At 40.8% G+C, this 26474-nt stretch overlaps 1 protein-coding gene across 1 annotated transcript; it reads left to right on the top strand.

Annotated features, from left to right (window-relative positions):
- Positions 1–26468, top strand: elk4 (ETS transcription factor ELK4). Its single transcript, XM_085272936.1, has 6 exons — positions 1–199; positions 13961–14175; positions 18333–19106; positions 21065–21307; positions 22817–22936; positions 23017–26468. Exons 2-6 carry the CDS (start codon positions 13969–13971, stop codon positions 23113–23115), a joined length of 1443 nt encoding a protein of 480 aa, XP_085129062.1. The 5' UTR covers positions 1–199; positions 13961–13968; the 3' UTR covers positions 23116–26468.
- The last annotated feature ends 6 nt before the right edge of the window (positions 26469–26474 follow it).

Genomic DNA, 26474 nt, shown 5'->3' on the forward strand with positions numbered 1-26474 from the left:
CATTATTTCCTGTTCAGAGGATATCTCGTCAGTGGGAGCCAAATACAGTTTAATGTGTTTGATGTTCAGGCATTTGCTTGACGTTCTGTTTGAAACTTGTTTCCTGAGCTATGGTCGCATAGAAAGCCCTCCGGAAATGTTTGGGGAATATTTCGATGCGGCTCGACGACTCGGAAATTCAGCGGGCTCCGCGAGCGAGGTAATGTTAGCAGGCAAAGCTAACGCCAGGTTAGCTAAGTGCTAACTTAGAGTTAGCAAAATAACAGACTGCTTTGATTTGTTGGTGTACGCGGATGTTTGCGCTCGCGCTAAACGTAGCTTCGAAGCTATAGCTCGAGACTTGCAAGTCTCGAGGGGGAAAAGACGTCCAGCCTGTGTTGACGGTGACGAAACTAGCAAACGTTACCTATCAACAAGTGGTCTTTTATTTTGAACTGTGTGGGTGCTTTGCTGTGACAGGGGAGAAAACCAGCAACTCGGGTCCTAGCGTTCGCACCACACGAATAACACACCTCATTTGACTGATTTGACCTAGCTGACGTTATCTGCATAGATAACATTTGCAGCTAATGTCAGGAGTTGCATAACATTCAGTGGTAATCTTCTTCCCTGGCACCAGTTTTGACACTGTCCTATTTTTGCCCTGATATCACCGGTTTAACACGACAGTTTGGGACAGATTGTGTGAGTGTGAGTGTGTGGGTTTGGGTGTCTCCATCCCAGCAGGTTTCGATGAGTCAGGACAGATTTATTATTCCCTGGCCCATAAGAAGCTTATATGCACACATGTTGACAGATACTGACGAGAGCATAAGTCATATTGAACCTGTTACTTGGACAAAATAACAAGAATCGCAGATGAAAAAGCCAGCAACACACAGCAGCAGCAGCGATCACCTCAGTAATAAGTTGTTGTGCGCAAGAGGAGTGGAGCTGTGACTTACAGGTACATAAAACCTGCAATAGGAGATGTTATTAAAACTGAAGAGTAAGCATGAGGAAAAAACGAGCTTCTTACAAAATAAGGCAGCCACGACCTTTTCCAAAACTACATCACTTGTAGATTACTGAGACTGGGCTCCAAGCATGATCCATTAGACTTTTTAAATAAAGCTATCATGCGCATATATATATATATATATATATATATATATATCATCTGAACACAGCACTCCAAAATATAGACGGGGGTGATGTTGGGTGGCTTTTATCAATGCTTTTATTACTTTCATTTGATAAATGCGTAAAAAAATCTTTCTCACATACACACATTCGATTCTATGTACTAATGTCCTAATTAGGGCTGCCACAAACGATTATTTTGATTGTTGACTAGTCACCGATTATTTTTGCGATTAGTCGACTAATCAGATCATGTAAAACGTACGGCTTATTGCACCAGCATGTGTCTGCTCTTATATAACTATCATTAGCTTACAGCTTGATGTGTTTAAGGTATGTCCTAACTAAAAGTAAAGACAAGATGATAGTTTATTAAACTTTTGATGAAATTTGCAGATTGTCTCAGTGGAGTTTAATAAACTCAGCTCCTTGCTATCTAAAATATAACAGGACACTGGAGTAAATTCTCGACCATCTCACACTTCTGTTTAATCAGTTCTTTTTGACATTTATTCAGCTGTGTAAAAACTATAACTTTAATCTCAGCCAAACCGATTTTCCGAGGAACAAATAAAATACTGAAAAAAGCCAAACAACAACATTTTTAAGTTATCTAAGTGACTTATATATATGAGTAGCAAAAGTCCGCGGGGGGTTTGAAAATTATGTGCTGAGAGTTCGATGTTCTGGCCGCTCTAGTTAGCCTTGAACTGAAAAACGAGCTATTGAGCTGGTGGGTAACAGACGTCTCCAAAAACGTCGGAGCACTTTTGCAAATATGTGATGTCTTGATAAACCAAGCAGATATTTGAAGTTTACACAGCTACATTCTCGCCTGAAAATATGCTAAAAGTTTATTTTGTGACCCAGAAATAGTAATAAGAGTAATATTAAAACTAGAGCTGGGCGATATGAGATTTTTTCATATCACGATATGTTTTTTTTATTTCAGGCGATAACGATATATATCACGATATAAGCCAAATAACTATATTTGTAAGATTTAAATGTGCCGTTGCTCACAAGTAAAATGTGAAATAATCAGCAGCTTGTTTTTATTTAAATATTTATTTCCCATAATAAGTTCAACAGGGTAGATGTACTTAAGGAACATGAGACTTTTTCAGATAAATAAAGGCAAATATTGCAAACTACACAAAAGGCAGCCGCTAAAGCGTTTAAGTTTCAAAATAGAACAAATGAAACAGACTAAACTGTCAATTCCACTTAGAAATAAAGTATTAATTCTAAAAATAAATCTTAGTTTGTTTTACAGAAGAACAGACAAAACTGACTAACTTTTGTCAATATCAAATAAACTGAGAACTAAAAGGAAATTCTCAATCTCTCCTTGTTGTATAGCTGAGCTTTTCAAACAGTTTTAACAGTTACTTTAGTCTGACAAAAGCCGAATGACGAATTAGCGCTTCCAGTCAGAGACTGAGGCGACGTCCACACGTACACGGGTATTTTTGAAAACGGAGATTTTCCGTTTTCGTTTTAAAAAATAATCCCGTCCACACATAAAGGGAGAAATGAAAGAAAACGCTGCTATGAACATGCCAAAGCAGCAGGTGGCGCTAGATTCCTAACCGTGCAGAAATGTTGGCCAATCAGAAGTCTAGAAGCCTCGGTGGGAAAAAGTAAACAAAGCTGGGGCATAGAAGCAGAACCGAGTCGTATGTGTGGAGGGACAGTAACTGTGTGTATATGTAAGCATTTAAACACTGCAGAGAGTAGAATTAACAGTATTGTAGAAATTCATTTCACCGAAACAATAACGTGGCGCACAGTGTGACGCATGCACCAGTTTATTGTATTTCCAGACTTGCTTTCGGCACAATTTACAGTGCATGCTACTCTGTTTTTTATCAGACTTGAAATAGCCGAAATACCTTCACACTACGGAACTTCTATGGCTCTTCCGTTCGACAATCTCTCCGGCGTTGGAACCATCATCTGTTTTCTCTTCGGTCACGCTCGGTTGATTTTTCTAGTCGGCACACTCATTTCCTCCATTACGCGCTGGCTCCATTACCCGCTGGCTGCTTCCCAAACAAACACACATGCGGCTTGGCACTTGTGCTGTACGTAACAAGTTACGCGACGTGACGCTGCGGCTGTGATTGGTTCAGCTCTGCGCTACTGAATTTGGATCGGCTGACCTTTTTTTTTTTTTTTTTTTAAAGAGGACAAGAGCGGCGAGGTCTATCGCGATAGCTTAATTTCTCTATCGAGTAAAAGTTATATCGCGATACATATCGTTATCGTTCTATCGCCCAGCTCTAATTAAAACTAAGTAGCTGCCGCCATTGTTGGAAACAGGAATTGGCTGGGCCGCACTATGAATCCTGGGATAGGTTGGGCCACGAAGGATACACCCGACCCATCCTTCACATCTGGGGAAATGAAGGACTCATTTTTCGGCCGTGTTTGGGGGAGTCTTCAAATTTGGACAGGCTTCGCCGTGTCGCTGTAATGTAATTGGCCTACAAATGCGGCCACCGAAATGTGGATACAGCTACAATACCAGGCACTGCTTCTTCTTCTTTGGGGTTTAACGGCAGCTGGACTCCTTGTACATTCCGTGCTGCCATCTTCTGTTTCAGTCAGTTATTGCACTCTTAAATCCTACTGCTTATTCCTGCGTCTTTCAAGATCTTAAAAGGCTTTAAACAACTCGTCGCCTATTAAATTAGTCATCGACGATCTTGAAAGTCGACGTAATCGTGACTAGTCTACTAATTGTGGCAGCCCTAGTCCTAATGAGGGAAAATGGTCAATAGATAAGTTTTTTTTGTTGTTTTAAAATTTTTTTTAAAGAACAGCCCTTCTTCCATTTATATCAGTGTGCATTGATATATTAGTCAACAAAACACAAACCTTCTAAGCAAAGTATTAAAAATTATTCCTATTCAACAATGATTAAGTCTCTCTAGTCTCTCATCACAAGTTCTCGGTAGCAGGGTTTTCCCTGGCTCGAAACTGGCCTTTATAGAGTTCGGAAAAAGTGTCAGCTATGTACCATCAGTGTATCAGCTAAGAAGAAACTTTACTCACATTTATAATGTTGTTTTGGCAGCATTGCTGTTGGAAATAAGTTAAGCACAGGGTTCTCAGTTCCTCACATATATGGACCTGTGCTGGTGCTGAATGATGGGGCTTGACTCAAAATGCTGGGAATTCTATGATATACTACCATTAAAGCCAGTAGGAGAGTGTGTGTGGCACAGTATTTGGACAATGAACTGTACAAAAATGGAACCCAGTCAAAACCAAAACATTGCAGCTTAGCTAGTCGATCCAGTGCCTTTTGGAAAATACAGCCAGTATGGATGGAGACAAAGATGTTGTATTTATGTGCTGTTTGTGCATTTGATTCATTGCATTCACAGAGCGCATGCATTGCATTCAGTCTTGAGAAAACTCAAGAACTCAAGACAACTGAAAGACGTTGATGACCACCACAATAGCAACCTAACCAACCAGTGCATAGCTAGCTGGTTAGCATTGACTTAATTTTCAAAGAAGGGTGAGTAAATTGTGAAAAGTAAAGCAATTGTGTTCTGTGAATGAAATAATTAAATTAACGCTGGCATACAGTCAGCATAGAGCTGTAGACTGATACCATTAGTACTAGGGCTGGGCGATATGAGGAAAATCTAATCACAACATGTTTTGGCTAGAGATGGACCGATCCGATATTATGTATCGGTATCGGTCCGATACTGACCTAAATTACTGGATCGGATATCGGAGAAAAATAAAAAATGTAATCCGATCCATTAAATATCACGAAAGCACCTCACAAAACTTGCAACACCCCGTAACTCACCTCAGAACGTTAGCACGTTGGCTTTTCTGTCGCGAGTCCGTGACTCTAGTTTGCTTTTGGCCCACTTTGCACCAGAAAGAGGAAACCAGCGGCTGAACAACAGCAGCACGTTTAAGCTTGATCAGCTATTGTTAGAATGTATTTAATATTACTTTCTACTCCAGGATCTTTTTCTACGTAGCTGATGCTGGTAACTGTGCAGGGGCGGATCTAGCAAAGTTTAGCCAGGGGGGCCGATAGGGCATTAACAGGGAAAAGGGGGCACAAAGACATACTTTTCTTTCTTATTCTCATTTAAAATGTCTAGCTTTTAATAAATAATTATCTGACACCCAAAGTTTTAATTTGATGTAAAATGAATAGAAGTCAATTACTGTATATAGTAACTATTAAGTCTAATATATATACCCTAGTAAGCTATAGTACTTTTTCCTTTGGGAAGGTACCATCTGTGCAGTCTGCAATTTTGTTGAAGAAAGATGTTGAATCTATTTAATATTTCTTGAAAAATAATTGATTTCTGTGCATTTTTTTTTCACACTGCATCAAATTAAGGTTGATTACGTCGATTAAGCATCATGAGGTGGAGCGTGAGGGGTGGTTCCCTATTTTTTATTTATTTATTTTTATTGTTGCTGGGAGTTGGAACCCTATTAGTTAGGTTGCTTAATATTTCTGCTAAGTACTCTTTAAAATACCAGAATAGGGAGGATGGTGCAGGTTTAAGTTTATTAGATTGATCAGTATTGCTGAACTATGAAATATTTTTTTTTGCATACAGGTATAACAGAATAGCTTTAGTGTAGTTGTTGTTTTAAACTTGAGTATGAACTTATACAAAATGCAGCAAGATATTTAAAAAACAGTTTTGTTGATTAAAAAACACTATATCGGATTCATATCGGTATCGGCAGATATCCAAATTTATGATATCGGTATCGGTATCGGACATAAAAAAGTGGTATCGTGCCATCTCTAGTTTTGGCTATATCATGATACACCGTATACTAATGTTGTTTTTAACTACATAGTGCCGTAGAATTCAGGAGACAAAATAAAACAATTGAAATTAAAAAGGTGTTCTTTTTGCTTATATAAAAATTGTAAAATAAAAAATGTGATGACCTCAAATTACAGATCTATACAGTGAGTGACTATAAAAACACCTGACCAAGAACAGTCACAAGTATCACAGCTGATTTATTTAACATTTTCTTTGGCGTGTAGGGAGACGTTGACATGCCGAGTTTAAAACAGTCTTCATTTTGCAGTGGATGACTTTTCAGCTGGTGGAATAAATTCGTGGTACAGCTACCTTTTGCAGCAATAGTTTTATGGAAAGCTTTGCAAATGATTGCATTTTGTTTGGCATACTCCGTATGAAATCCGAACGACAGCGAGTATTCCCTCGCATGTCTGAAACTCCCGCAGTCTCCATATTTTTCCCTATCTGGTAGTATATAAGCACGCATGCTCAGCGTAGTGTGCTAGGTAGAAAATGTCCTGGTTCGGAGGGGGAATTAATGATGCATTCACAGCATGTGGTAGAAAAAACCCCAAAGCTGATACACTGCAGACAGCTTAATATTTCCAATTTATACGTGATGATTACAATAAAGCCATTTTAACCATTGTACGTGGAAAAACTTGCAAATATGCATGAAGTATATTCAGTATATTGCCCACCCATAATTAGTACTACATGATTAATACCAGCTTACTGTTGGAAACCAACAAGCAAAAGATCCTGTTAGGGTTAGGCGCTAGAGCTGGGCGATATATCGAGTTTTTAAAAAATATCGATATATTTTTATACGAGATATAAGATGTGACAATATCTTTTATATCGATATAGTCTATGTTACGTTATAATTATACTTGTGGAGCCGCAAGTTTGCCTCTCTTTCGTCCACTTTCGTCTTTACGCAACGTGACTCGGCCTCACCTCTCCTTCACTGAACACAACTCCCCCTCCTCCCCCATCGCTTCACCTGCAGGAAGAGACAAGATGGACACGGCAAATCTCCGTTAACGAGTTACTGCGCATCGCCCCGTGCGTGGGGCTGGACGGCGTCAACGTGTTAGCTAGCTAACCACGCTAACGAGCTAACCACGCTAACGCCATGCAGCCCAGAGGTGCTGCACGGACTAAAATCCTTTCATTTTCTCAAAAGTTGACAGCGCGCCTTATGTATGAATTCTGGTTGTGCTTGATGGCCGCAAACCGATTTTATGTGGAACACGGCGCTCAGCAATCTGTCAAAAATGTTTTAGTACGACTTTGGTAAGCTACGGAGCTGCACCGCTTGATGGATTGTCGGAGCATTACGGCTGAGCCTCGCGGAGTGATACGTACTGTGCTTCAACGTAATATTACCCTACTGTGTATAAGGACCATAAATGGCACCTGTTAAGAGACGTGGTTGCGAAGCGGATTTCAAACTCCAGGCTGTCAGTCACGCAGTACAAGTTGGGAACAGAGCAGCTGTGAAATCTGTCTTTGTTATTGTGCTCAGCGTCTTTTAGTTTACATTTTGACTGCACAATTGTGAGCTTTTTGTTATGCACAAAAACAACATTGTTTTCTTTTATTTATGGAGCATGATTATTTAATAAATGCTCATAATTTATTTTTGAGTAAATTTTATGTACATCTGCTCTATGTTAATAAAAGTGCCTGTGTGACATCTGGGACACAGCTTTGACTAAGAACTCTCTTTTTGTTCTTACTTTATGGCTTTAAAAAAATATATCGAGATATATAGCTTATATCGCCATCCAGCTAAAAAATATCGAGATATGAATTTTGGGTCATATCGCCCAGCCCTATTAGGCGCTTTTGCTTGTTGCTCCACTGCCTTAAATTTGATGTCATTGTTTTGGAATGAGAAACTGTCGCACGCATTCCAGTGGTGATTAAAATAATTGATAAGGCTGCAGGCATTTAATAATTCTATTTTTTTTATTCTATTGGAAACAGTTGTCCATTCCCCTTGCTTGTCACCAGACAATCGCAAATTACTGTTGAACCTTTCTTTTAACAGTAAACTAATACCAGAAAACCAAAATATACTGAACATGTTACAAGGAAGCTCATCATTCTATTGCCCTATCTTTGATAAATGCTGCGATTAGCCTGACCCAGGCTGCAAATGTGCTGTAAAACCGTGCATTCTAACATGGGTGTCTATGGAGATTGGCTACGTTTTGGAGCAGGAGGGCCACATTTAATGTGCCTGATGGTCTTAGTTGTGCAGCTCTGTTGTTAACAAATCTTGCTACAATTAGATACAAGTTGTAGAGCAGCTTGCTTGCTTATCACATACATTTTCCGCCCTCCATTTCAGATTTGTTTAGCTACATTTACTCTACACTTGCACGGTCTTTTGCTCTTAATATGCAGTGAAAAAATTGAAAGCATTTAGCTTTAGACTGTTGCTTTCCACAGCACAGCAACTGCACGAAAATTGTTGTCATAGCATTAAAGTGTGAGAAAGGACCAGAGATTCCAGGTTATTGTTTTCATAATTCTAAACAGGTTGAAAAAAGGTTACATGAAAAGTAGGATGTTGTTATAATGAAACGGTCACCTGCCCCCAGCCAAATAGAAAGAGATTGTCCACTCTTTTTTTTTTATGTCCAAAAACTGCACGAGTCCAGAGAGTTGGCAGGATAAGGAACACCGGAGACAAAGGGCAGCTATACTCTTGTGTACTTTTAGGGTTATGTGTAGTATCCGCTCACTCAGTATACATTTGTTCCTCTCCTGTCTTCACTATAGGACTTGCAGCAGTGTCACTCACAACATGAACTCAGCTGATTTTTTTCTAATTCCATAGAAGCCTTTTCCCTGCTGAGAAAAGGAAGTTCTCATTTTTCTTTTTGAAACCATATAATTAGGTGACCCTTGAGAGATGCACCCAGCTGAGGTAACAAGCAGGAAGAACTATAGTTAGGCTGTCTTGGCTGGTTTGAAGTAAGATGTACCAGTTGCCTGTGCTCTTGATTTCAAGACCACAAAGCATGGAACAAAAAGAAAATAAAAGTTGGTGCTTACAAATATGTGAGTTGCAATGTGGAGAGAGATGGCAGTCAACAACATTCTGTACACTCCTACATAGTCCTAATTAGTTATAGTGAGGACACCTGTGTGGGTGTGCCGCCTGTGTTTGTGGGCTGGAATCAGAGCGCACTGTCATATCAGTAAAGTCAATCACAAGTATGAAAGAAAATCACACCGAGGACATGATCTGAAAATTACAAAACAATACAGGAAACCAAAGTGTTATCAAAAGTCAGCCTTTTGATTGTTACTCAGTTGTTTGCAGTGTTGTTGAAACCGCGATTTATCTGCAAATAACAGGACTCTTTTCTGCTAAATTAGCATAATAAGCATATTCACTTGGTGTTTTTTCCCACCATGACTCAAAGACAGTCAGAAACACATGGGCCTCAGCAGGCCTGCATATATCTAATATGTAAATGTGGCAAAAATGGAGTTTGTGCAATTCTACTGAGCTTGAAAGTCAATATTTGGTATGACAAAATCAGATTGCTCTTTTCTGTGTTCATTATTCCTTCATCTTTGACAAGATCCCCAAATGCAGTTCCAAACCATGACAGAGGCTCCACCATGTTGTACAGATGCCTGGAAACACACACTGTTGTACCTGTCTCATGACCTCTGGGTATTTGGTGATGATTTAAACCTAAGATTTGAATCCATCACTTCAAAGGTCCAGCTGCTTTTCAGTCCAGTTCCTGTGTCATTTGGCATACTTCATTCTTTTCTCCCCGTTTCTCTTCCTTAAGCATGTCTTAAAAAGGACACGCTACACACCAAAAGATCATATAAGTTATCAGTTTTTGGCTAATAACACTTTTACTAATTGGTGCAACAGTACTATTTTGTGTTTGTCAGTGATGGCAAATTCTGTGTGTCTGAAGATAGAATTATATATTGGTTCTTTGCTAAATTCTCTTACGCTGGTTCATCCTTTGAGTTAGGTGCCTTTTGTACTTGAATGATTCATAAGTCATAATAATAAATCCTAACCCATTCCTCTGAAAATGGTCAGGTAGAAGGACTGGACTGAAAACAAGTGAGTGAAGTAAAAATTTGAAAGACATTCAGAAATCCTGGAGAACTATTGCTCAAGATTACTGGCTTTTTGGAGGCCAAATCTAAAGAAATGAGAGCTGGCTTGAGGCTTTTGAACAGTACTGTACGCCACGGTATGAGGCTATAGTGAAACTGATCGCTTCATCACACAGCCGGTAAGGATTGGACAGAGTCAAATCGTTAAGGCTGCATGGTTACACTTTTACGGGTGGCAGTCGTATTAATGCTGCTACCACTGTCATTGCTACAGTTATTGTGTTATTTGGGGGATGCACACTTCTGATGGTGACCACCTCAGACTTTACCCTTCTTTAAAATTGCTGTCTACTTAAAAACCGGAGTGCAGTTATTTGTGGCTGATTTGTGAAGTGATGTAACCACCGTTCCTATGATGGCAGTTCTACATATAACACTTAGATGTAACTGAGTAGACAGTTCTTAAAGTCATTTGACTGTGCCAGGGCCTCTGACTCACCGTCTTTATCAGACAGTCCATGTATGTTCTGGTAACAAAATAATGATCAAATTCACTGTTGTTCCAAGGCAGCTGGCAACTGTTAAGGTGGAATGTTTTCCTACATATAATTTAGTGCATGAGTTGGCAGCTTGAGTTGTTCTGGCTGTTTAAATGCTCAAACATCTTTGTCTTTTAGCTTTAAAAAAAGATACACAATTAAAAAACAAAACAGGGAATCAATGAAAAATAACGACAGTAAGAAGAAAATGAGACAAGAAGAGAACTATCACTGTTGCCTCATAAATGGACACTGGTCAAAATGGTCAAAAATGAAAGGGTGCCAGATCTTTTCTCATTCCTTCTGTTTCATTTTAAGAAAAAATCCACTTGCTCCAAGTCTTAGCTCAACTAGCCAACAGTGACCATTAGGGATGGGTACCGGTGTCCGGTGCCATGATGGCACCGGTTCTGACATAAACGGTAGTAACCAGACCGAAAAGCAGCGCACATTTCGGTGCTTTATTACGGTGCTTTTTTTTCCTGAGCTGTGATACACTTCTAGCCAATCATTTTACGTTTCCGAGGATAGTAGGCGGGGCCAGGTACGTACGTTCTGTTAGAGCAGAGCTACAGATTAAAAATGCCCAAGGCGAAGCGGTTAAAAGTCTGGCTGTACTTCACAGCAAAATATGCAAACTCAGCAGCAACAAGTGCTTTAAGCTGATACTGTGATACTGTCAAAGGAGGTAACACCTCAAATCTGATGAAACACCTGGCGACGCATAGCGTTTTTTTTAAAAGCCGAGAAATGCGCCGTATTTGATAGCTTGCTGCGAGACCTCACACCGAGCACATCTACTGCGGGTGGGTTGCCTGTTATGCAACATCCCCCAAAAACACGAAGAGGAGAGTCCTGGCCCCTAGCCCTGCCAGTGTAGCAGAAATGATGAGGATGATGATGGCAGCAGCAGCCGTTCTTCTCTGCGTGAGTAGCTAATTTACGTTGAGTAGGCTAACCACGTTATTACATTAATGCATGTAAGGTGAACTAGCAAACATCATAGCTACATGCGGCTGTCTTCTTGTTTGATGGCAGATACTCCCTTCACCCTGGCCAAAAAGGCTAAAATGACCAAAGAAAAAGAGGGAAACGGCTAAACATGAGAGGTTTTTGGACAAAGTTTGTGTTTTTTCCATTGTTTAAGCACTGCTTCCAGCCAAGAGTGATACCATATATGCTCTATAGCTGCAGAAAAGGCTAACATTGTTATCTTTTTACAAAAAAAACAGCTGAACATGAGAGGTTTTTGGACCAATTTTGTGTTCTCCATTCTTTAAGCACCGGTTTGAGCACCGTTTGAGCACCGGCACCGTTTCAAAAGTACCGATTTGGCACCGGTATCGGATAAAACCTAAACGATACCCATCCCTAGTGACCATTTATTTTGGTTTTGTCGGCCCTCTCTCAACATACTCTTGAGTGGTGATTGCATCTTCTAGCATTTGAAAAGATGTGCATTAATTAACCAAGCTGTAAATATTCTTATAGCAATCTTTGTCCGAGTTCTGTCACAGTTATCCAGAATTGCACATCAATGATTCTCATCCTCAGCTCCTCCCCTCGTGTCTTAATCACTCCCACTAGAAATGTGAGCAGAGGAGGCAAGAAAACAGCCTTCTAACTTCTAACAAAAACGAGTCACCTTTGACTTGGATCCATCACTTTAAAGCAGTGCCAATTAAATGTGACCTTTGACATACTGTTCTGTTATAGTGTAACTACTGTTGTGCCTGTGATAACGAGGTGTGTTATTTTTGGTTCAGAATAACTGGTATTTAGTTTCAAAGTGTAAATGCGCCTGGAAGAACTTGTTACTTATTATACATTTACATGATTTGTGTGTGTGATTCTGTCTTTGCCTTCCAGGCACTCGAGCAGCTGTTTGGTGTATGGCAGAATGAGTCTGTTAGATAAAGAGACAATTTTAGCCACATGAAATCAAATGTAATTGATTACTGTGTGGGTAAATGTGTGTTGAATCTGTTATGAATAAGGGTGCTAATTTTAGTGTGAAGTGGAGGCAGTCACTTATCACTTATACTTATTATACTTAGGACTCACCCGTTTTTATTCTTTGTACTTTTTGAGGGTGTTCAGGCGACTGTATCCCCAGAGAATGGAAAACAGTCTCAAGTTTCTGGGAAAGACCAAGAATGGAATTGTGTGTGGGATCCTTTTTTTTTTTTAATTTTAGATCCTTTTAGGTATTTTTTTTTTTATTTTTAGTTTTTTATTAAATTGTTTAATGTAAATCCAGTATTTGTGTTAGTGACCGTTTCTATTGTAGTTTATAATACGGAAAATTGTTTTGCTTGTCGTAATTGCCTTTTGTAAAATTTGGAAACAGCCCTGTCTAGCAAAGCGTGGGCCATTAGCAGCAGGGTAGAAATAGCTGCCTGCTACCCAGTCGGGGGTTGCTGCTTGTGGATGTCACAAGTGCTTCATAGTCCCGCAATGTTGAACACTACATTAAAGGCATGGTACATTAAAAATAACAAACGCTGGTCTGCACCAAGTTCTTCCTCTCTGGTCAGTGATCGAAGCTTAGCTGCTGTCAATTCAATTCACAACACGGTGCAGTGCAACAACATATCAGACACTTTTTTTAAATCACACACAGAGAAACAGTGAAAGGCATGAAGTTTGATCATCTTTATAAAAAAACAAACCCATAAAAGTTCTTTTAAAGAGTCCTGGGGTGAGAGAAGGAAGACAGGACAAAAGACATGCTGTGGAAGAGAGACAGAGGTTAATAACAGATATGATTCAATGCAGAGAGGTCTATTAACTCATATACAATATATACATAAACACCTCTGCAGATGACACACCTGTGCATATCCTGGGCCCCTTCAGCAAGTGATTTTCCATTTAGTATGAGTGTGTCATGGTCGTAAACAACCGCAGTCGTTCAGAATGCTCCTGCTCACCAAGATATGAAGACGAACCAAAGTGACTGTGTTCTCTGCGTATTAGAAATTTCCATCGAAGATTTTTGACTCAGTCCAGCTGGTAAAGAAACAAGTCTTCCGTTTATTCAGCAGAGTGTGTGGCTGCATTATTATCTAGCAATTCAGTTCAATTTTAGTTATACAGCGCCAAATCACAACTACAGTCGCCTCAAGGTGCTTTATATTGTAAGGTAGACCCTACAGTAATACAATGGCAGAACCACACAGGTGAACAGTGCTTGTAGCAGATATTCCACCTGGTCCTGTAAAAGCTGTAAATCTTTAGTTATAAGATGTAATATAATATAAATTGGGGCCACATGTCTGTGGGATCTCAGTATTTGATTTAATACTGACCCAAAGCATCATTTTTTTATTTATTTTTTTGTCCCTGCCTTGTTTTTTTTTTCAGTGACAGACATGGACAACTCCGTCACCCTGTGGCAGTTCCTGCTTCAGCTTCTGTTGGATTCCAACAATGAGCAGCTCATCTGCTGGACCAATGACGAAGGGGAGTTCAAACTGCTGCAGGCTGAGGAGGTGGCCCGGCTGTGGGGAGCCCGCAAGAACAAGCCCAATATGAACTATGACAAACTGAGCAGGGCACTCAGATACTACTATGACAAGGTAAGCACGTCTATAGTCTTCTATCAGGTGAGATACATCGCAGCTGAAAGCTCAGGGTTTTTTTGTTCTTCAAGTAACAGTTATTACACTTTCAGTTCATTAAGACTGAACATAAACCATTCATTGTTCTTCAGTATTCTTAAACATTCAACCAATTGCAGGCTGGTGTTCATGTAGGCCAGATGATGTCAGGATATGTTTTTTCCTGTGGCTGATAGGGTGGGTACTGTGTGGTTGGTGGGCTACCAGCTGCTGTGAGCCTTAACTGCCTTGAAAAGTTGTTCTTTTGTTTTGTTTTGTTTTATTATTATTTGGGTGTTTTAAAAATCCCCCTCACCCAGCTGAACATGGCTATTTTAAAGAAGCTAGCAGAGGCAAAAGGGCTAAAGCTACTCATAGCCAGTCACAAGCTAGCAGGCTAAGTACAGGCAAAGGATCAAAGTGGTTATGAGGAGAATTATAGAGACAGGTGAAAAAGAGAGTAGCGTAAAAGTCTCTTTATCGAAGGAGTTTATAAACATACTGCAACGTGATACGAGTTACTGCCATTTGTTTTGCTGTACGAAACTGTTGCACCTGCTTCTGTGTTGTAAGCTAAAATATGTCAGGTCACTTGTTTTCAGAGTTTGTACCTCTTACAGCAGGAGAGCAGTTTATTTTCAGTTGTTTAAGTGAGAACTTGTGAAAACTGTAAAGTTGAATCATTTCTGTTATTGTGAAAATAAAACTTTTTATTGAAGAAAAGTTGTTTTTTATTTTATTATAGGTTTTAGAAAGAAAATCGGGTATAAAAAGAAGATCTGTATCGGCGGGATGCAGTTACAACAAATCAGAATCAGCCAAGAAAGTTGCAGTGATTGCAACTGTAATAATCTGAATCTGAGACTGGTCTGTTACTGGTAACTAGAGCTGGGCGATAGAACGATAACGATATGTATCGCGATATAACTTTTACTCGATAGAAAAATTAAACTATCGCGATAGACCTCGCCGCTCTTGTCCTCTTAAAAAAAAAAAAAAAAAAGAACAGCCAATCCAAATTACGTAGCGCAGAGCTGAACCAATCACAGCCGCAGCGTCACGTCACGTGACTTGTTACGTACAGCACAAGTGCCAAGTCGCACATGTGTATTTGTTTGGGAAGCAGCCAGCCACCGTACCGCCCGGGTAATGGAGGAAATGAGTGTGCCGACTAGAAAAATCAACCGAGCGTGACCGAAGAGAAAACAGATGATGGTTCCAATGCCGGAGAGATTGTCGAACGGAAGAGCCATAGAAGTTCCGTAGTGTGAAGGTATTTCGGCTATTTCAAGTCTGACAAAAAACAGAGTAGCGTGCACTGTAAATTGTGCCGAAAGCAAGTCTGGAAATACAATGAACTGGTGCATGCGCTACGTCCACACGTACCCGGGTATTTTTGAAAACGCAGATTTTTCTATGCGTTTGCACCTTTTGTCCACACGTAAACGGCGTTTTTGGTCACTGAAAACGAAGATTTTTGAAAACTCAGTTTTTGCATTTACGTGTGGACTAGAAAAACGGAGAAAATGCAGCGTCAAAGGTGTGCGCATTTTTTGACGTCACACTGTGCGCCACGTTATTGTTTCGGTGAAATGAATTTCTACAATACTGTTAATTCTACTCTCTGCAGTGTTTAAATGCTCACATATACACACAGTTACTGTCCCTCCACACATAGGACTCGGTTCTGCTTCTATGCCCCAGCTTTGTTTACTTTTTCCCACCGAGGCTTCTAGACTTCTGATTGGCCAACATTTCTGCACGGTTAGGAATCTAGCGCCACCTGCTGCTTTGGCATGTTCATAGCAGCGTTTTCCTTCATTTCTCCCTTTATGTGTGGACGGGATTATTTTTTAAAACGAAAACGGAAAATCTCCGTTTTCAAAAATACCCGTGTACGTGTGGACGTCGCCTCAGTCTCTGACTGGAAGCGCTAATTCGTCATTCGGCTTTTGTCAGACTAAAGTAACTGTTAAAACTGTTTGAAAAGCTAAGCTATACAACAAGGAGAGATTGAGAATTTCCTTTTAGTTCTCAGTTTATTTGATATTGACAAAAGTTAGTCAGTTTTGTCTGTTCTTCTGTAAAACAAACTAAGATTTATTTTTAGAATTAATATTTTGTTTCTAAGTGGAATTGACAATTTAGTCTGTTTCGTTTGTTCTATTTTGAAACTTAAACGCTTTAGTGGCTGCCTTTTGTGTAGTTTGCAATATTTGCCTTTATTTATCTGAAAAAGTCTCATGTTCCTTAAGTACATCTACCCTGTTGAACTTATTATGGGAAATAAATATTTAAATAAAAACAAGCTGCTGATTATTTCACATTTTACTTGTGAGCAACGGCACATTTAAATCTTACAAATATAGTTATTTGGCTGATATCGTGATAGATATCGTTATCGCCTGAAATGAAAAAAACATATCGTGATATGAAAAAATCTTATATCGCCCAGCTCTACTGGTAACACCACTTAAGTAACACAAAGAGTGACTAGTGAAACAGACTTAGCTTTCAAAGGTAACGGAGGCAGAGGGTAAAGAGCCAAAAGCACACAGTTGTGACAATTTCTCAATTTTTTTTCCTTAGTCTGAAAAGATTTATATACCCTCTATGGTTTTTGGACTCCTCATTTTGAAACGTGCACTTTGGAGCCAAAGCTGACCATATTTATAAACTGTACAATGCAGAGAACTACAGCGGTAAGTAACAGACTAATAAAATGACTGAATTTCACTGAAATTGAAGCACAGACTTATTGAATGGGTTTTGTCTCCCAGCGGGATGTTATTTATCAAATTAGGCCATTAACATACTCAAACCCTCAAATGTGGTCAAGCGATCGAGTTCTTTGACTCCAATTAGCAGAGCTAAGGCCTAACCATAACCGCATCTGTCAATCCAAGCTGACATGCTCCTTACTGTAAACCTCAGTAAAATCCAAACAGGAGAAGTAAAAACAAAAACCCCTCAGCTACCATGCATTTGTTGTGAAGGAGTAAAATAGCCATTAGTTGGAAAACCATTTTTAAACTGGGATGTAAATATGCTTTTTCACGATGTCAAGTTAAGGCTTTTAAACTGGGAGTCTGTGGTGATCACTTTGCTTTTGCAGCCAGGTTCAAGTGACCTTTAGAGGACCTGCAGTTTACTCATGGTAGCGTCATTCAGCTTCAGAGATGGCACCTTGGGCTGAGGGCCATACAGGTTCAGATCATCTCTGATTTCTCTAGTAGAGATCAGCAATAGTTTTCCCACTAAATGTGCAGCACAGTCTCCTGGCCTTGTTTTCTAGATACTGATGATTGTTTTCAAAATAAGATAATGCTGGAGTATATGACATTAGCACAGTTAATCTATGATGAATCACTTGTTCTATTCTTGTCCTATTTCTCGAATTTCAAAAAGCCCCTGAGGTCAGATGAAGCAGAAGGGAATTTTAAATTTGAATATTTAAAAATGCTCCCCGGCATGTTGTCCGGGAGGCAGAATGTTAACTACATAAAGACTCACATTCCAAAACGTGTACTGTAAGTTTGATCACATTCTGATGTGTGTGAAATCAGGTGTGCAGCTGTTGTGTGTTTTGAAGCAGCAGCTGGAGACTCGGAGGTCGTTTCTTCCAGGCAGCTGCATCAAAGAGCAACCATTCCAGAGTATATACAGACGTATAGAAAAACAGTTTTCAGTAGTAATCTGTGACACATGTGGCACCATGATTGGCTTCAAAGCAGTAGTAATGTCACCGAATCATTCCCACTTCCTCTTTAAGTACCACACTTGGTTGTCTACAATAAGAGTCAAATGCATTTTTGAGTGTGGGGAGGGGCCTTTCAAACCTACTGCTCTGTGACATGTTGAAGAGAAGGAGAGAGCTGTCTGTCTCCCACTCTGCTCGCGGTTTGGCTGAGTCTCAGGCTGACCCTGTGGGCGTGCAGGGCAGGGCTGGTCTGGTATGTTTGGCTGCAGCATTCGTGGTTAGTAGATTCGTACAGACAGGAAAGACGGATCTGTCCCACGCACAAAGCCTTTCTGTGGTTTGACTCTATATTTTTTCTTAGAAACATACTACCACAGTCTCACACTGCACTAGCTGTGTGCGTGCATAATTATCACGCTGTGTTTCTGTTTTGTAGAACATCATAAAGAAGGTGAACGGTCAGAAGTTTGTCTATCGCTTCGTGTCCTATCCTGACATCCTCAAAGGAGACGTCGCTCGAGCAGAGGGCGTGGATGCGGGCGCAGGGGGTACCACTCCACTATCGAAGAGGGCAGACGACATTGTGCAGGAGGCCGAGTCTGGCGACAGAGCCAGGGTGGGAGTTAGCGCAGCATCTCTGGCCTCCAGCACCAAGCAGTCGAACCGCAATGACTACATTCACTCTGGCATGTACACGTCCTTCACGCTCAACTCGCTGCAAAATGGGCGGCAGCTCTTCAAGTCCATCAAAATAGAGAATCCAGCAGAGAAGATGGCTGAGAAGAGGGCTGTCACTGCCGCTTCACAGGGCCAGGAGACGCTGCCTCAAACGCAGCAACCCACTGCTTTGCCCTCGGTCATCAAGTTCGGAAACACCCCTCAAAAACCAGCACCAGCACTGCCTCCTCAGGTTGCTATAGAGCCCGGCCTCATGCCCAGCCCCTTGGATTCTCTTCAAACTCCTCCCCGCAGGGCTGAAGACATCAGCACACACTCCTCCCTGCCACCACAGACCATTTACTCATTCGATAACATCCGCCCATCAGAACCAACGTTCAGCCTCCCAGATCTGACCTCAACCAGCCCCTCGCCCAATCTAGTGCCAGACTCTTCCCAGGAGCTGGTGATTGACAGCGACATTGAGTCTGGATCTTCTCAGCCCACAGACGCTCAGGCACCGGAGCCCACAAATTCTCAGGCACAGGAGAAGGCAAGTATACATTCAAACGCAGAGAGACAGTCACTCTGCTCAGTGGAACAATCACACATCATCATAGTACAGTACTGTGCAAGAGCCTTGAATCATGCCTCAATTTTAGTTATAATTAAAACTGAAATTATTAAAATTTTTCTTGGAGGTGCAACGATTTATTGAAACATGTGCAAACAGACGTGGAAATACAGTACACATGAGATTGTACAATTTTAAAGAGCTTGAAACTCCATATTTGGTATGACCACCTTTATTCGTCAGTGGTACTTTAAGTAGTCTTTAGGAAAAGTTCTCCAGACTTCTTGAAGGACATTGAAAGCCATTGTTTGGATGTTGACTACATTTTGTTCTGTTTCTGTTAAAATGATCCCACGCTGCTTCAGTGCTGGCTCTGGGTGGGTCACTGACTGATAGTAGGGCTGTGCGATATGACCAAAATCTCATATCCCGATATATCGTCCCGACAACGCTATAAATCACAGAAATGTAACATTTTCTGTAAATTCTGTGAATCTCGGGCAGCTCGACCTGCGTGAAGTGTTCTCAGCTGCGCGTCATGTAGCTGGAGTCGAGTGTTTTAACTGATGCATGAAACGATACATTTTTAGACATAGTTTTGGGTGCCTTGAAAAGCGCTATATAAATCCAATCCATTATTATTATTATTATAGTTGTAACGGCCGCCGTTTTCTTTGTATTTATTACACGGCGTGCTGCGGGGAAAAGCCTGTTCTAACGTTTGAGTCTAAGGTTTATTTTGAGCACCTGACGGCTCTTTTTTACTTCTCATCCATAAACTGTCTCCATACTCTTTCACGTGATTCTTGCATAGGTGGTAGAGGTTTGCCGGGTTTCAGTCTGAGGTGGGAACCGGTTTCCTGTATAATTTGCATAGTACAGTTTTCTGGTCCATGGCAGACTTTTCATAACCAAACCATGTACATGCTACAGAGGGACACGACCTCTGCTGTGTTTAACAGACTTTGCATGCTCACTGTTGGCAGTTTTGCCAGCCTTTCCTTCCCAGAACATCACCTTTAGATACTGTTCATCTGCTATAAGTAATTTTTTTGCCCCTTCTTTTTGATATGCCAAGTTTGCAGCTAATAGCTCTTTCTGAGTCACCTTGCAAAAAGTGCAAAAAGAAATAGGATTGCCAAGTTTTCTGTTACATGTATATACAACACTGTTTATTTATGTGCCTTTCTTTTTTGCTTGAATGATTCATAGGTCAGTGTTAAGCGACTAAAGAAACAAAACCAAAAAAAGGACTTGGGGAAAAGGCAGCCAATGTCTGCAGAAAAATCTTTGACAGGCCTTCAGAAAGTCTGGAGAACTCTTGTTCAAGATTACAGAAAACCACACAAAGTCTGGAGTTTTACACAGTACTGGATATCATACATATTTTGAGTTTTCAAGCAGTTCATTTTCTTTAAAAATGGTAGAACTTTTTTAATAATACAGGATATTTGATTTAGTTTATTATGTGTGTTTTTATATTGATAGTAATAAAAAGAACGTCAAAGTGCATTTTAGAATTCTGCAGCTGCTTTTTTGTGATGCCTTAAATACTGGTGATAAAACAACTGACTGGATTACTCCATAAATTTTACAGTCCTGTCAAAGTCTGACTTTAATCTCCTCTCAGCGCTACACTCGATGCACCTTTACCAAGGTTATTATAGTTAAGTAGAACTCAGCTAAAACTTTGACTTGTCTGTTAGAATATATCTTTTTGACGTGGTACACCTGACAAATACCCCTCCATATAATGAAAAGTAGAACTAATTGAAAACAATAAACACCAATTTAAACTAGATATTTTATAAATAAAGTTAAATGGAATGAGCATGCCCACTAAAGTCACTATGGACTCCTGTTCTAGTTCTCTTTGGCGGGGTTGTGTTGTAGTTTGAATATGTCAGAGAAAAAACAGAGAACCTGTCTTTGAGCAGCAGATGGAGAGCAGCGTTGTCCTGTCTGGAGATGAGACCAGCATGTTGGACACTGAAACCAGTTCCTCCTCAGTGAGCAGCAGCACCACAGTCAGCACCCAGAGCTCAGGAAAGGCACGCAAGCCCCCCAAAATCCTGCACCTCAGCCCACCAGCTCTGCTCGTCACTGCCTCTGACTTCTCCCCCATGAATCTCTGCAGCCCCTCACTGCCTACTGCCTCGCTCACACCAGCAATGCTTCAGGTGAGTTCACAGAAACGGCTCAAACAGGTAGTGATCATGTCCAGCAGGGGGCAGCAGTGCTTCAGGATTAACTGATGCTCCCTTGCTTTGTTGTGTGTTTGAGTCTTCCTGGTCATGCTATTTACAGATCACATGCCTGCGTGCGCTGCTGTATAAAATGTCACAGTCTGTTAGATGTAATTGTGTTGTTGATTCACTATTTGTCCCCCAGCAGGCCAGCCAGGTCTGATCATGAGATCCAGCTCAGACTGAGTTCATGTTTTCTCTGTTCGCAGCCTGTGATGGAGTCAGAGCTGCACTGGTGGCATCAGAGGTTTTAGCTGTAGTTTATTTTTAATGCATGGTGATCCATCCTGTTATTTCCTGTCTTTCTATAAAACTAGATCAAAATCCTATCCAGATATTTTTAGACTGAATGGGGATCTTTTCAACTAAAGCAATGTGTGAGAGGTCTCGATCACTTTTAATAACAATGAAAGAGTAATTTCCAAGGTGTCATGTAAAAGCAGTTTGCTTCTGTTTGAATGTCTCTTTATGTTTTCAGGAAACTATTGTTCTTTTTTCTGATGTCTAACATAATGTCTGTGTTGTTGGGTAAAGACGTTTTGCCACTGGGGAAAAAGTCTCCTACGTCACACAGCCTGGGACTTGTTTGTCTCAATTTGGTCACTTGGTATTTATTATTCTGTGTATTGTCTTTGAATGTGTCAGTGTGTGTCCTGCCTTAGACATCGTCATTATATGCCACATATAGTGTAATAACTGAAATAACACAAATAGAAATGAGTAATGTTAAAAGAGTCATGTGAGCAAGACGAGCCTGTAGAGATTCTCTAGAGCTGTTCTTGCAAAAGCAAAGTGTGTTTGGCACCACAAAGGATTCAGATCACAATTCTGATTGCAAAAACTGCCAGACAATAAACAAAAAAGAAAACCAAGTGAAAGTGCTTTGGCACTAACTCGGTGGTAGTTGTTCCTTTGGTTTGTGATTCTCTCTCCGTGCCATATCAGATCATATATCACATGCATATTTATTCATTCAAGTAGCTGTGGATGTGCAGATTCTCTATGATCCCCTTGGGTATCCTGCAGCATCCTAAGCATCCTACTTCCCGGACCTTGATAAGGTCTATTAGTGCGTTGTAATTGCATTCTCAGGGTTCCTCCGAGAAATACATGCTGCTGCTGCTAATGGGCAACACTGGAGTCGAACAAAAGCATCGTGATCCTAACAGTTAGACTAGAAATAAACTCCAAAAATGCAACGTGACACCTCTGTGCAGCACAATGACTAGAAAGTCATGACTCTGTGTTTTTGCATATTTGGATAGTGAAACAGTGAAGATGGAGAGGGAAGACATGCAGCAGGCCGCTGCTCTCTCACTGAGCCAAACTGACACCCAATGTGTATTTATTTATTTAAAAAAATCTGCTATAAAAACATCTTTATCATTTATGCACATTAATCTCAGTCTAGTTTAAGTGTGGGCCTTGTTTTGTCCTCCTTAGACTCCAACGCTTCTGCTGACTCCAAGCCCGCTTCTCTCCAACATCCACTTCTGGAGCACGCTCAGTCCGGTCGCTCCACTCAGCCCAGCCACGCGACGCCAGGGAGGCCACCTGTTCCAAGTCAGTGCCGCTCTCTGCTCTCAGTCAGTCTTTCTGTATCTATCGGTGCATCTAACTCACCCCTTGATAATCTCTTTCAGTTTCCGTCAGTCGTCACCCCCCAGTTCCAGATCCCAGTGCACAGCATGGACGGGACCAACACACCTGGCCCCATTTCACCGGACCCTCAGAAAACATAGGAGTAGCCCGTCTCCTTCTCCCCTCAGTACCAACACATTTGGACCCAGAAAGCCAGACACCTACTCTTCTCCCGCTCCTACTCCACCTTCTCCACCCACATCCAGGACGATGAGCTGAGTGTTTATTTCACATCACTCTGGTGCTTTGAAGTTCTCTGCCACAGGATTCACACTACGCTCAGGTGTGTGGAGAAGTGTCGGCAGGCCTGCTGTGTGACTGCTTTGCTGTGCTCGTTTATTTTCATCTTCACTATTATCTTAATAATATCAACACACTTAAACAGAGTCTGGCTTTTTTGGGGCTCCTTGTGTCACAAAAGTTGAAAGAAAGTTGTTTTTTGAAACCCCTTTTTTATGGAAGCAGATGTGCACGTGGACTGAACCCTCAGCAGCTGCAGTCTTCATACCTGGACACACGGAGCAGCTGAATCTTTCCTTTTATAGACTCAGACCTTCTTTTCTCGTGCTAAAGTGTTCTTGCCAAACACGACACCGGGCCTGCTCACGGTGATTCTGTTTGGTTTTGTGCTCAGTCCTTAACTTTTCCTCTAGTTTAAAGGATTTATTTCAACCTGCATGTTTACCTGCAGCTCCTCTATCTTTCAGCCAGGTCTCAACACAAATTTAAATGTTAAGCCTAGCCTCAGCTGCTCTGTCTTATCGTAACATGTGGCCATAATCCAAGCTGAACCATGAACCTTGCCTCGGTGTATCAGCTCTAGTGAATTGTGCGTCTCTAGTAGAATAGGTCTGAAATCCAGCATGAGCTGGTCTGCCTCCGGTTGGTAAAGCTTTCACGTGGGAATGAAAGAAAGCGAAGCCATAACTCTTTCTCCAAGCAACGACAAATCCTTCATTTGTAATTCAGGCATCATGTTAACGGCTCTTACCATAAGTGTCTCAAACAAACCATGTAAGAGAAAAGCCGAGAGAAAATAGCATAGCAGCCACTCTACTGCCACTCCAGCAGAAGCCGCTAAAGCTCAGTGATTAATATGCATAACATTAGTTCAGTATGGATGAAAGCTCACCTGTGCCAACACCAGTTTATCATTATCTGATGTAGTTATGCAAAAGACAGGTGATGTGGAGAAGTCTCCAGTACAGCATTAAAATGTATGTTTACAGCCTCTTGTTTCCTAACACTGAGGCTTCAAAATGTTTAAACCAAAACCAATTGGCAATGTCGTGGAGACTGTGTCCATCTTCTCTGTACAATTTGTTTAACATGCAGTAAAAATGGCAGACATCATATATACTGGGTTATTCTGTCAGCTGAGCTGGTGTTTTTAAAGACGTAATATCTTTGAGCTGATGTATTAGTTGATCTTTGGTGGGAGCTGAAACCAGAAGGATTCTTCTCCCAGGAAACATTCCCAGCATCTTTTACAGCCTCACTGATATCTGACGTGTTGCTTGGCGTGTCAGTGCTGTTGTTGGTTCCCAGCACTGGCTGTTAGTCATCTGAACATGCAGTGACGAGCCAAAGCATTTATGGTCACCTCTCATCATATGCTAATGAACCTTCATGTGCCACAGTGCACACCTGCTGTGTTGGGGATTATATCAGACAGTTGAAGGTGGTTTGTTGGTTACTACCCCACACGCCAGCCTTGGTGTTCCATATGTGTTGTCGCTGGCCATTGTAAGAGCTATCTGCTTGTTTCTCCGAGATTTACTAGTTCGCAGTTCGCTCACAGTACCTTTAAACACACCCCAGATTATTCTCTCTTCATGAGAGCAGCCATCATGTTGTGGCTCATCTGCAGAAAAGCTCCTTCCCCCTTAGGACCCTCTATTCGCTGATCAGCCATGAGAGGTTTGCACCTTCTTTGCCACTGATTTTAAAGCCATACGTCTGAGTGACAGACTGAAATCCCAAAGGTGGTAAATCCCACCTTTCTATGCTAAACATGCAAATTGTACATGACATGTTTACACAATACTTGGATAAAACACACTGAATTTTGTGTGTTTACCAGACTTTGCACCCCAGGGATGGATGTTGGGGAGTGGGGGAACTTACTGCTCATTTCTGCTCAACTAACTGACCCCACTGTCCATCAGAGTGATATATGGTGCCTTACCACAGCCGCGCCCACGTCTCTCCCGATACTGGATGGAGGTAAAGCGATGGAACAGTATACCACAGCTCTCCTCTTCGCTTTTATGCCATATCTTAGACCAAACCCCGGAAGTTTGGAGTAAAACTTCACCAGGGATGTTTTGTGCACAAGCACACTGCAGCTCAAATGTGCCGCAGTGACCTTCTGGATGCTTTACTGTACATACGGACAGCAACATGCACAGCATGTAAAATGTAATCAGGCAGTATATTAAAGTTGGCAGCCATGTCTGTTTCCAGCCTGCTTCTCAATGTTCTACTCAGAAAGTATATGAATATATATAGAAGACCTGTTTAAGCTTTTGTTTGTGTGTAATCTTCTTTATTTTCCTGTAACACAAATAGAATTTTAAGATTAATTTCTATTTTTGTAATGGCCAAGTAGTTAGATGTCTCCTATGTTGGGTTTTCTGATTTAATGTTCTCTCTGTGCATGTGTTTCCTCTTGTGGATTTAGGAGGTGGCAACGACGGCCGCGTGGCGATGTTGGCCATTTTTGTTTTGTTTTGTAGGGAATCAAAGCCTTATGGGATAAATCTAAATCTGCATTTTCTATGTTATGTGTTTTGATAATAGTGCTGATATTGTAAATGCAGATGTTGTGATGAAACGTTTGCACTTAAATCTTCGGGGTTCCTGTAGTATTGGATTCTGTCACTTTTCTATGCCTCAGAGTTGCTCTTTGAAATGTTGTTTGCTTACTGAGAAATGTCTATTTTCCCAAAGGGAGGAAACAATTATGCACTTGGTATTTTATATGGCAAACAAGAGTTTAATCTTTTACCGTGTATCAAATAAATTTACAATAATTTGTAATCAGGCACTGCCACTTAATATTTATTTGTATGACTTTATACCCAATAGAATTGGTAAGCTATATTGCATATTTTTGCAGTAACTTTAATGAAAAAAAACTATGAAATAGCTGGAATGTGACCTCAACCTCAACTCCATTTAAAATTTCCTCTTGGCCTTTTATTCATCGACATATTTGTTTTTGTATTCTGATTTTATTTTATTTTTTCCCCCCTTGACTTTTCCTTCAAATGTAAAATCTTGTTTTGGACAAATTGAGCCCCTTCTTGCTTTGTATTGTCCAGTTCTCCAACTGTTTGATGCTTTTTTCAAATGTTTACAAGCTGCTTGTCTTAAGTGGCGTATTGATGTGCGAGGAAGTGTTTATATCAAAAGAGTTAGGTGAGACCAATAATAAAAGATCTCTAACTGACTGCTT

Source organism: Mchenga conophoros, linkage group LG5, assembly GCF_057382185.1.
Source record: "Mchenga conophoros isolate Kocher_MC1m ecotype Shallow Benthic linkage group LG5, M_conophoros_male_GT1.1, whole genome shotgun sequence".
In the NCBI taxonomy this organism is placed as follows: Eukaryota; Metazoa; Chordata; class Actinopteri; order Cichliformes; family Cichlidae; genus Mchenga; species Mchenga conophoros.

Coding starts and splice junctions, on each gene's coding strand:
- elk4 (XM_085272936.1), top strand. CDS start 13,969: ATGGACAACTCCGTCACCCTGTGGCAGTTCCTGCTTCAGCTTCTGTTG. Junction 14,176..18,332: donor TCAGATACTACTATGACAAG/GTAAGCACGTCT, acceptor TCTGTTTTGTAG/AACATCATAAAGAAGGTGAA. Junction 22,937..23,016: donor AGGGAGGCCACCTGTTCCAA/GTCAGTGCCGCT, acceptor AATCTCTTTCAG/TTTCCGTCAGTCGTCACCCC.